The 12,477-nt window shown below is 48.0% G+C and overlaps 1 protein-coding gene across 1 annotated transcript; it reads right to left on the bottom strand.

Moving 5' to 3' along the window:
- Positions 1 to 164: 164 nt before the first annotated feature.
- On the bottom strand, positions 165 to 7,782 carry LOC122920868 (small VCP interacting protein). Its single transcript, XM_044270650.1, has 4 exons — positions 7,627 to 7,782; positions 6,212 to 6,262; positions 3,801 to 3,926; positions 165 to 768 (listed from the first exon to the last, which is right to left on the bottom strand). Exons 1-4 carry the CDS (start codon positions 7,687 to 7,689, stop codon positions 754 to 756), a joined length of 255 nt encoding a protein of 84 aa, XP_044126585.1. The 5' UTR covers positions 7,690 to 7,782; the 3' UTR covers positions 165 to 753.
- Positions 7,783 to 12,477: the final 4,695 nt, after the last annotated feature.

The following is a 12,477-nucleotide window of genomic DNA, read 5'->3' as shown; positions in this document are numbered from 1 at the left end:
TGTAACAATGTCTACACAGCTTGGAGCTTTGCATCAGTAAAATGAAGCCCTCGCCACTGTAAAGAATTGTGTGTGCAAGGTCAAAAGGGGGGGGGGGGCCCTTCTCTTTAAGGGTAGGTTCACATTCTGCAGAAATGAATAACGATAAGACCGGACTCCGCTTCTTTAAATCAAAGGTTATTTTAATATAATGAATCTGACTTAAATAAAATCGTTAACATACAATTTGATAAATATGAAAGCCCCTCCCCGGCACAGCCACAACCAGACACGACACGAATCAACGAATCATACAGGAACTCCCATGATGCATTGGGAGCGGACATTTTTAGGGTGAATCCTTATTCAGCCCATCAATTGCTTACACGCTGGTGACACCTCTGTGACACAAGGCGCTGTGCCTCCTGCCTCAGTGCTGCCATTCGCTGGTAAGTTGACAGACTGCATCATCCTCGTCAATAATACTGCCCATTATGTGTTCGAGGGGGGGGGGGGGGGGGGTGCACAAGACAAAATGTTTTAACTGACTTTTTTGCAAATATTAAGAATGGCACTGCAAGTCACTACATATTAGATCCCGGAACCCTCTGCAAAATCTCCTCGAATGCCGAATACTGCAAGAATCGCACTAGAACCAGTGACTGCACAGACTTCTTCTGGATCCACGAATGCAAATAGCAAAAGCCAGACAACAGAAGGTTTCCATGTATTGTGTCTGCGATCGGGCTGCTGTCTTCCGCGCCTTGAAGATCCTTAGCCGACCTGCCACTGGAGAGAAAAACGGAGGCCTTAAATCATCAGAAAGTGGATGAAATATCTCATGTACAATAAAGTCTGCTGCAACAGAAAAAATACCTGCGCCTTAAGAGGCCTCTGTCATCAGAAACCTGGACCTAAAACCGTCTCACCCGAGACATGAGCCCTTGACAGCTGAAAGTGATGCTATTGGGCCCATCAGTCTCCGTTCCCGCATTCCCGAGAAAGTTGCACTTTAGAAATATGCAAATGAGCCTCTAGGAGCAACGAGGGCGGTGCTGCATTCCCAGTAAAATTGCAGTTTTGTAATATGCAAATGAGCCTCTAAGAGCAACAAGGGTGGTGCTGCATTCCCAATAAAATTGCACTTGTGTAATATGCAAATGAGCCTCTAAGAGCAATGAGGGCGGTGCTGCATTCCCAATAAAATTGCACTTGTGTAATATGCAAATGAGGCTCTAAGAGCAATGAGGGCGGTGCTGCATTCCCAATAAAATTGCACTTGTGTAATATGCAAATGAGGCTCTAAGAGCAATGAGGGTGGTGCTGTGCTCCCAGAGGCTCCTCTCCTCCTTCTTCATGCTAGGACAGGGCAGGCAGTGAAAACATATTCACGCCTGGTCCTGAAGTCTTGCGGGAGCGCTTGTACAGTAAAGAGATGGAGACAATGGGCAATCTCAATCTCTTTACTGCGCATGTGCGGAACGTGCCAGACATTAGGGCCAGGTGTATGAAGTCACTGCCTGGCCTGTCAGTCCTAGCAGTGAAGGCGTAGCTTAAAGAGGAGGGAGAAGAGCCTCTGGGAACAGCAAGGTGCAACGGCACCGCCCTCTTTGCTCCTTAAGGGATAATTTGCATATTACAAAAGGTGCGGGAATGTGGAACAGAGACTGATGGGACCAAGGGCATCATCTTCAGCCTCAGGGGAAAAACTAAGGGTTAGCATTTTTCCAGACACAGCGCCCCTCTAGGATAAATTTGGTACTGCGCCTAACCTGCTTTCGAATGCACAGGACCAATACAAGATGCAATACCAGATGCCACCTGTGGACAATGGAGGCGTTGTTTCTTGTAAAAACAAGGTTTTTAATTGTGCCACACAGTAAAAGGTGACAAAAAGATCTGCGTTCCCCCTCCCCAGGTGTGTTCATTTGGCGATTTGGATACACACAAAGGTGCCTATATTTATATAGATTGTCCAATTCTCTGTGTCTGATTGTACAATATTATATAGTGCTGCCTGTTCATGAGGGTGCAGAGGACAGGATGGCACCAGATGATCGCAGCTATGAGTATCCATAAAGTGGCACAGAATCGGAGGCGTGGGTGAACGCTGCGGCATTAACAGCTACATCCCTGAAGAATGCAAGCTGTAAAATCCATCCTGCGGCAGATAAGGCGGCGTACAAAAGGTCATTCATCTCGCCGAACGTGTCATGAGTTTCCTCGTGACTATTATATGTTATGTACGGCCAAGATCTATCGATCTGCGCAGATAAATCTCTATCGCCACCTGGTGTCAGCAGCCAGGAATGACGGTCAACAGAGAAAATTGTCCCCTCTTCTGATTCTATGCCAACTCATTGCACAAAATTAGCCACCTCCTCCCCTTCCTTTCACAAACCTCAGATCAGACCTCTTTTTCTGGCTGTAAGGCAACTGGAAAGAGCAGGAGCTCTCCCCCACTGCTCGGCCTCCAGACGTGATAGGCTCCACCCCACTGACCAAGCCCCGCCCTTATAAACAGGATGTGTCCTCTGCAGGATTTCTACAACCCACTCCTGCATTCGGGTGTAACTGTACCTCCATTATAGCGGTGCCTTCCCCCTGGGCACAGAGTTAGGTTCACTGGATAGTGCAAGCAGTGCCCGCACTATCCGCAGCGGGTGATGTACAGCCAGACGCCTTCCGCAAAGGCCAGGATCCACGTTACCTGCGCTCCTGGCCGTTTAACCCTTTAGATGCTGCAGTCAATAACATCTAAGTGGTTGAACAGCCCCCTACGAACACAACTATATATACAAACAAAATATGCATATTCAGTATTGGCGCAAATATACCGCCCCACAGAATGAAAGCACGGTGAACGGTGCAAAATTTATAACGCTAAAAAATGCTGGAATTGTTGATTTTTTCCACTCCCACAGAAATAGTTAATATACGAAAATTATATGCACCCCAAAAACGGTGCGGCAGAATACAAACCCTCTTACATCTACAGCAGATCCCGACCACTGCAGTCAGCATCACAGATCACCTGCTGCTGCCCCCTGCTGTACAAAGTGGTTTCACAGCCCCAGATTTACCGGCACCGTCCTCTCCTAAAAATACTCTGTGCTGCTGGGACCCTGCTCCTTCCACTGAGTAACTCTCAGTCTGCATCCCCCTCCACACATCACCACACCGTTATTGTCAAACGCAGCCTTGTCCTCACTCCTCCTGTCATCCTCTACACCCCCAACACAGGATGAGAAATACTTTCCTGAAATACTCTGTGCTGCTGGAAGACACTACTCCATCTATCAAGTAACTCTCACTCTGTGACCTCCACAAGATCAGTACACACATCTCCTGAAATCCTCTGTGCTGCTAGGGACCCTGCTCCTTCCACTATGTAACTCTTATCCTGTGATTTCTCACATGATCAAAACACTCCTTTCCTGAAATCCCCTGTGCTGCTGGGGACCCTGCTCTTTGCAGTATAATTCCTGCTTGCTTCATTTTTTTTAAATATTGGGGAAAAAAATCCGAGTGATTTTGCCAAATTCTCGCATTACGACTCCCATCATGCCTCGGATGGAGCTTAGATTGTACATTCTCTTCCTGCCGTGCTCAGCGTCGCCCTCTGCTGAGAAACACATGAGTTGTCGGGAAGAATGGAGGAAGGGAAGCAGCTCCTGCCACTTCCCTGCACCATGCTGCCCTCTGAAGATAAGCGACAGCCAAGCACCAACGGCGCCGCTTATCATCAGGAGACAACTGGAACACACAGAAGTAATCCACCCCGACTATGGCGTACCTGAATTCAGATTACGTCTACCTACCCGAAGTCCACCACCGGCCCCACCACCACCAGCGGGGGCCGAGGTGGCCATCATGGTGTCGACTTCTTCCTTCTTCCTCTTCTTTTGCTCCACTGATGTCGGGTTCTTTATTCCCCGGGCCGACGCCTGCGCGGAGGACAAAGAGTTAATAAAGGGTTAAACAATATATGAAGGAGGTCTCTCCCAATGACAACATGGTCAGATTCTGTACTCCCACTATCAGCCCCTAAAGGATGAATGATTGATGGGCCGGTGCCGGATTCTGACTTCAGCGTAATATATAATAGGGGGCAAGGACACCCTCAGCATATCCAGTGCCCACCCGCTACCACCAAGACCGATGACAACAGCACCCCTCATTATGACATCCCCCTAACGTTGTCAGCAGTGCATCTGCCCCCCTCCCGCAGCCATGAAGACCCTCAGCATGTGCCAGGAAGCCCCCTCCCAAACCTCAGGATGGGTCGGCACCATAGCTCCGTGTAGACTGTGTCAGGGGCCCTTCATTGGCGGTATATGTCAGGATGCCACTATATGGAGGATAGCGGCACATGTCACCCACAGGGTCCCATTATAAAATACATATATACTGCATTCTACCTGCAGTGTTGGCCTGGAACCCTAGCCTTAAAGGGGTCGTCCCATCTTGGACATTGGGGCATATCGCTAGGATATGCCCCCAATGTCTGACAGAGGCGAGACCTGCACCTCTCTCTAAAATGGAGACTGCAAAGTGAAGGCGAGTGGATCACGTGTGCGCGGCCGCCCTCTGATCATTCCTATGGCAGTGCCAATAATAGCCGAGCGGCGCACTCGGCTATTTTCAGAAGCCCCATAGAAATGAATAGGAAGCGCACCGCGCAAGCACGGCCGCCGCTCCATTCACTTTTATGGGGATGACGGAAGTAGCCGAGCCAGCGCTTGCTTATTTTCGGCACCCCCATAGAAATTAATAGAGGGCAGCCACGCATACGTGGTCCACTCTCCTTCACTTTGTGGGCTCCATTCTACAGATAGGTGCAGGTCCCACCTAGGATATGCATTGGGGGCATATCTTAGCAATGTATGAGATGGGCCAATCCCTTTAATTCTAGTAAACGTCCCTTTAATAAAGACTTTACAGTAGGGGTGCACCGAAATTTCGGCGGCCGAAAATATCGGCCGAGAATGCACCTAATCTGTTTCTGCCGATATTTTTACATATCGGCCGGAAATAGCGGGGAGGGACTGGGAGGAGGAGCCGGGGGCCGGTGCGTTCACTGTGCTCCGGCCCCAGCTCCAGTAGTTATAAAATGTTGTACAATTAATAAGCATTCTATTCATTTGGCCCCCCTCTGCAGTATTACATTCAATACAGCCACATCCTACTCACAGGGCTGTGCTGGCCGGCCGGGCAGACGAGCGGCAGCGTCACGACTGACGTCACATGCCTGCGCCGCCTCCTTCATTCAGAAAGTAGGCCGGGCACATGACGTCAGTTGTGACGCTGCCGCTCCTCTGCCCGGCCGGCCAGCATTAAGATGACAGCCCTGTGAGTATGATGTGGCTGTATTGAATGTAATACTGCAGAATAGAATGCTTATTAATTGTACAACATTTTATAACTACTGGAGCTGGGGGCGGAGCACAGTGAACGCACCGGCCCCCGGCTCCTCCTCCCAGTCCCTCCCCGCTATTTTGAAATATTTTCTATTAATCTATTAATTGTACAATGGGGGCTGTGGATGGCACTGTTATGGGGTGGGGGTCTGTGGATGGCACTGTTATGGGGTGGGTGGGGGTCTGTGGATGGCACTGTTATGGGGTGGGTGGGGGTCTGTGGATGGCACTGTTATGAGGTGGGGGGGGGTCTGTGGATGGCACTGTTATGAGGTGGGGGGGTCTGTGGATGGCACTGTTATGGGCTGGGGGGTCTTTTAAAAGTATTTGGGCAAAAAGCCATTTTCGGTTTCGGTTTCGGTCAAGGGGTATCCTGAATTTTCGGTTTCGGACCAGAATTTTCATTTCGGTGCACCCCTACTTTACAGCATTGCCGGGGTCCGGGGTCCTGCTGGGATTTCTCACACAAGATTTATCAGAACTGCTGCCTAGAGCCAATCAGAATGGTGCTTTCATTTTCAGAGCTCCTCTGGAAAATGTAAGGATCGCTCTGATTGGTTGCTATGGGCGACAGCCTATTTTCCTTTACACCAGTTTTGATAAATCCCCCCCCCCCCCAGAATATACATTGTGAGGACCTCTGAGTGATGGCAGCCGCTGTACGACGCCACAGAATATGTTGGCGCTACGTTAATGAATAAAATAAAGCTGCAGTCTGATCTCCCCCGGCCATTTTGTATATGGGGACCCAGACGGCGCGATCAGTCCCCCTCTTGAAAAGCGAGCGGATAGATACGTCAGGGTGGCCATACTTCCATCTGTCTCTTCTCTGCGGCCTCCGCCAGTTGTCGTCTCTTCAGATCCTGTAGAAACAAGAAAAAATAAATAAGATCATCCCGTGGACGATTATACGGAGAACACACAGCGGGTACCGCAGGACGCGGCTCGCCCCCGTGGACGGTTATACGGAGAACACACAGCGGGTACCGCAGGACGTGGCTCGCCCCCGTGGACGGTTATACGGAGAACACACAGCGGGTACCGCAGGACGCGGCTCGCCCCCGTGGACGGTTATACGGAGAACACACAGCGGGTACCGCAGGACGCGGCTCGCCCCCGTGGACGGTTATACGGAGAACACACAGCGGGTACCGCAGGACGTGGCTCGCCCCCGTGGACGGTTATACGGAGAACACACAGCGGGTACCGCAGGACGCGGCTCGCCCCCGTGGACGGTTATACGGAGAACACACAGCGGGTAATGCAGGACGCGGCTCGCCCCCGTGGACGGTTATACGGAGAACACACAGCGGGTACCGCAGGACGTGGCTCGCCCCCGTGGACGGTTATACGGAGAACACACAGCGGGTACCGCAGGACGCAGCTTGCGCATTGGGAGGCGCTCTGTACACCTCGTTACGGGTGACAGCTCTACATTTATAAGCTTCTGCCCCAGCGACATCCGTAGAGATGAACGGCAGTATCGGAAACAGGCGCCCTCCCAGTCACCTCTATGGAGGAGTTACGCCGGGGGGCATCTCCGTCAAGAGAGGAGTTACACCGGGGGGCATCTCCATGAAGAGAGGAGTCACACCGGGGGGCAATGCTGGTCCCCGTGTAACATACGTGTAACACACAACAATCCTCATACATAATGGATCAGCTACAGGACGGAGCTCTGGCAGCCATACTCTGCATGTAACTAGGCAACAAGAACTGAACCCCTGCCCTGTCCGCTGACACACAGGCGAGGGCCACAGCCCCCATATCCGCTGTGCCCGGACCTTTACACCTTTACAGAGGGCGGTGCACAGACACGAGCGGGGGGTCACATGACCGGCACCTATACGCCATTTCCACTGACAGTAATCTCCGGGAAAAGCCTTGTTCTGGCGTAATATAGAGGCGGTAAGTGACCCCGTCATCCTGGACAGTGCGCCTCATGGCGACACGATAAAGTCTTCGAGACAGTTTACCGGATCTACAGTGAAAAAATAACCATTGACGTTAACATCTTCACAGCAGTAATAACTGATAATTTACCCCATGAGACCAACAAAAATAATTTTTTTGCGGAAAAAAAATGTAATTCCTACATTTTGTGAGAAAACTATTTAAAAAAATGTAAAATTTGCAGGATTTCCTATAGTTTCCCTTCAGCAGATAAATCTGCCATTTGCTGTCACCTGTGCCCCGCCCCCACACCCAGGGAGGGTCCCCTACTCACAGGATCAGGGGTCTCCACCACATCGTCAGCAGCTCCCCCCAGACACGGCAGACACAGCCCCATCCCTGGCAGCTCCCAGTCCTCAGCTCTCCTGCAGGGACAAGGGGTGGGGAACAGGGAAAATCCACAACAACAACGAGCGGCAGCTGCTGTGGTGGTGACTAGAGGACAGGGCGCAGCCCCGGAAGCGCGCTCCGTGTGTCCGCGGCTCAGCAGCTGGCGGCCGCCATTTTGCCGGAGTCCTCGGCTGACTAAGATCTGCTGGGCGCACACATCATGGCGCTGTGTGAGCGCTGCGACGTTTCTAGTACATAGTAGAGACCAGCGCAGCAGTCTGTCCGGATGCTGTGGAACAACTACTCCCTGCATATCCAGCATGAGTTATAATAGCTATGGCTATGCTGGGTGACATGCTAATATTTTGAATTTTTCTGGATGGATTGAGAGTAGTTTATGGCTGCTGGGAGTTGTAGTCTTCCTCCTCCTTAGACCTGTTCGGTACAATGGCGCTGCCGATATCAGCTATTCATGTGCTGCAGAGTGGCCCCACAAACATTTCCTGAGTACTCCCATAAATACTGTCAGTCACCCCAGCAATATTTCCAGAGTACTCCCATAAATACGGGCAGTCACCCCAGCAATATTTCCAGAGTACCCCAATAAATCCTGTTAGAGTGGCCCCACAAACATTTCTAGAGTCCACATAGTGGCCTCCTAAATAGTGGCTCCTTAACCATTTCCAGAGTGCCTCCATAAAGTGCTAGTGTCCCATCCACACGGCCGTTGTCGTTCTTTGTGGATCCGCAAAACACGGATACCAGCGGTGCGCATTCAGCATGTTGCAGATCGTGCGTCCTGCCATCTATAGGATAGTCCTGTCCTTGTCCATACAACAGACAAGAATAGGACATGTTCTATTTTTGTGCGGGGCCACAGAACAGACATACGGATGCGGACAGCACGCGTGTTACAGCATCTTTTGTGACCCCATTTAAGCAAATGGGACCGCATCCGAACTGCAAAAAAATGCAGACTGGATGCGGAAAAAAAAACCAACACGGGCGTGTGCATGAGCCCTGAGGTTGGCAGATTATGTGGCAGAAAATTCTGCAACTGAAAATCAGTTCCATTCATTTGAATGGTGTGAAGCCGCCCTCAGCGTGTGCCCTTTAAGGCCTCTTGCACACGAACGTAAGGGCTCCGTGCCCATGCTATGGACCGAAGATTGCGGTCCGCAATGCACGGGCACCGACCGTGGGGCAGCCAGCCGCATGCGGATCGCAGGCCCATTCACTTGAATGGGTTCCGCAAAAAGATAGAACAAGTTCCATCTTCTTGCAGAACAGTAGCACAGAACCCCACGAAAGCACTCAGTTTTGTGCTTCCGTTCCGTACCACATCTCCGGATTGCGGACCCATTCAAGTGCTGGTGACCCGTGTATTGCGGAACCGTCATATGCGGTCCACAGCACGGGCACGGAGCCCTTACGTTCATGTGCAGGAGGCCTAACAGACCGATCATGTCCATATCAGCAGCGCCTATTAGCAGTCAGAGGCCCCAAAAAATTGTGCCCCCTTAATAACCGGCTGTCTTCAGTTTCTGCCCCTCCAGGTTTAGGGTCCATTCAGACGTCCGGAATTATGCGGAACGGGTGCGGACGCATTAATTTTCAATGGGGACAGCACACAGTGTGCTGTCCGCATCCGCATTTCTGGTCCGCGGCTCGGAAAAAAAAATAGAGCACGTCCTATTCTTGTCCGCAGCTGCGGACAAGAATAGGAATCCTCTATATAGTGCCGGCGATGAGCGGTGTCACTTTTTTTATTTTCTAACTGACACTGGTATACAAGGACTGGTTTTATAAGAGAAATGGCATTTTTTGGTGCTGTTTGAGGGTACGTATACCTTACATAATCACTTCTATATATTTTTTCTGCGTTGCAGATATAGAAAAGCATTTTTTTTAGCTTTTTTACTTTGTTTATTGTACAAATTTTACACTGTTAAATGAGTTTTTCAGGTTCTTTCAGTCAGGTGGACACCTAATAGGTCTCTATTTTCTGCTTTCACGGAAAGTATGCGCAATAAAAGGTATTTATGAAAAGTACCGTATTTTTCACTCTATAAAAACGCACCTAAGTTTAGAGGAAAATAAGAAATAAATATTTGTTAGGGCTCATGCACACGACCGCATGTATTTTGCAGTCCACAAAAAATACGGATGACATCCGTCTGCATTCCACATTTTGCAGAACGGAACAGCTGGCCACTAATAGTCTTATCCTTGTCTGTTATGTAGACAATAATAGGACGCATTCTATATTTTTTTTTTGCAGAACGGACATACCGACACAGAATGCACATGGAGTAGTTTCTGTTTTTTTCAGGCCACCAAAAAAATAAACTAAATACGTTTGGGTGCATGAGCCCTTAATTAGACCTCAGCTCAGAGCCCCAATCAACCCCCAATGTTAATAAGACCCACATTCAGTGTTCGCCCAATAAAACTAACTGACATTTTTCCTCCACTTTAGAGGAGGAAAAATATGGTAACCACTTTTTTTTTATGTAACATTTTTTAGAATCCCACTAAGAAATTTACGGTCTTACAAAGTAATTTTCTAATGTGTCCTCACATGCTCCTGTACACTACACATCGTGCTCTGTGTCTCAGGCTGCGGTTAGGACACTAGTGCGCTCTAATAGCAGGATTAGGCCTTGTTCACTTTTCTGTTTTTCACTGACGTCTGCTGTTCGCATTTGCTGCGGACAGCACACCTACCCATTGATTTTAATGTATCAGTAGTTTTTTACTGGCCATGGGTCAGTGGAAAAAAATCACGGAGAAAGGCACTACTCTGGCCCGTAATGTGGACCAAACATTCCCATTATAGTCCTTAAAAAAAAAAAAACACGGACACAACACAGATGGCATCTGTGTGCGATTTGTTTTTCACTGAAAACTGACAGGAGATGCTCTGGAAATTAATTTTTAGCTGAGCACTGTCTGTGGAATACAGATGGGACCCACTGCTCCATTCATTTCTGGGGGAGTGGTAGGAGTACCCCTACCGATCAAGTAGTTACTCCCTAACCTGTGGAATACCCTATAGGGTACATTCACACGACCGTGTAATTTTAATGCAGTGCCATTCATTTCTATGGGTGAATAAAATGTGCGGACAACGTTCAGTATGTTGTCCGCATCCGTGTTTTCACATTTCTAGTCCGCAAAAATATGAAGCTTGTCCTACTATTGTCCACACAGATCGTTCCGCAGCCCCATTCAAGTCAATAGATCCACAAATTGCGGATGACACACTGAATGGTTTCCGTTTGTCATCCATTTTTTGCGGATCCATTTCCGAATTTTTGAAGTCATAAATAATAACAAAAATTCTCTCTTTCTTTTTCCTTCTATTTTTTGCAGACCGTAAAAAAACAGAAGACATACGGAACACAAACAGAAGTCACTTGTCCGCAAAATGCAGACACACGGTTACGTTATTTGCGGACCGCAAAACGGAAAGGATTACACACGGTCAGTGTAAATGTACCTTTAACCTTACAGATATAATGAAGTCATAGCAGAGAGGAGGATAAACAGCAATGGACATGGTTCTACTGGGAGGTGTAGTTCGTCAAGGTAACAATTTTGAGATATTTCTTGGATGGTCAAGCAGTTGATCCTATTAGAGCATATGGATGTCATGTCGACAGGCCTGCCCTCATTAGACAAACCTCTTTAGCCCCATTCAGTCTTATTTTTTAACATTTAACCCCTTGGCGACATGTGCAGTACATTTATGACACTGGTGCTGTGCAGTTGTCATCATCTAACTGGTCAGACTCTCTCTGTCATCCCATCCTCACCCCCCCCTAGGCGACGATGTTCCATGTCAGCCGGGACATGTCAACTAAGCGTTGCCACAGGAAGACATAATATCCTGCAATACAGAAGTGATCATATGGTTAAAAGAAGGAATAAAGTTGATAAAATATTTAAAAAATTTTACAAAATGCTTTTCTGCAAAAAAATAAAAATAGAAATTAACAGTACACATATTTGGTATCACGGGAACCGCAATGAACTGCACTATAAAAGTAATGCATTACATACTATAATAGAAAAATAATGCTAGAAGTAATGTTTTTGTTCATCCCGCCTCACAAAAAAAATGGAATTAAAATTGATCAAAATAGCCAACGTACTCCAAAAGGTCACCAATGAAAATACACAAAAATAGAGCCTTCGCCGAGCTCCATCAAAAAAAACAAAAAAAACACTATCGCGAGAAAAGTCACCGAAGAATACGGCAACACTAAAACAATTTTCTGATTTTTTTTTATTGTGAAAAAGCAGCAAAACCGAATAAAAAAAATAAAAATTCTATGAATATGGTATTGCCATAATCACACTGACCATGAGAATAACATGATCATGTCAATTGTACCGCACGGTGGACACCCGAAAAACAAAACTCGCTAAAATCTGCTGAATGAAAAAAAAACATGAACATAACCAACATTACATGTAATCCAAAGGTGGCATTAAAAATACAACTCGTGCTGAAAAAAAACAAGCCCTACTATAACGGAAACAGCCATGGCTCTCGAAACGCAGGACTGAAAAATGTCCTTGTCCGATTACGACTAGTGATGAGCGAATTTCATATTTTGAAATTCGTTCACGCTTCATTTGGTGGCAAAAGCAGAATTGCGTTATGGATTCCGTTACCACGGACCATAACACAATTCTATGACGGAATGCCTTTAGAGCCATTCCGTTATTTATTCCGTCATAATAGAAGTCTATGGCCTGCAAACGAACGGGACGGACTACTATTATG

The sequence above is a fragment of the Bufo gargarizans genome, chromosome 10 (assembly GCF_014858855.1).
Source record: "Bufo gargarizans isolate SCDJY-AF-19 chromosome 10, ASM1485885v1, whole genome shotgun sequence".
Classification (NCBI taxonomy): domain Eukaryota; kingdom Metazoa; phylum Chordata; class Amphibia; order Anura; family Bufonidae; genus Bufo; species Bufo gargarizans.
This window is presented reverse-complemented; position numbering and strand designations above follow the sequence as displayed.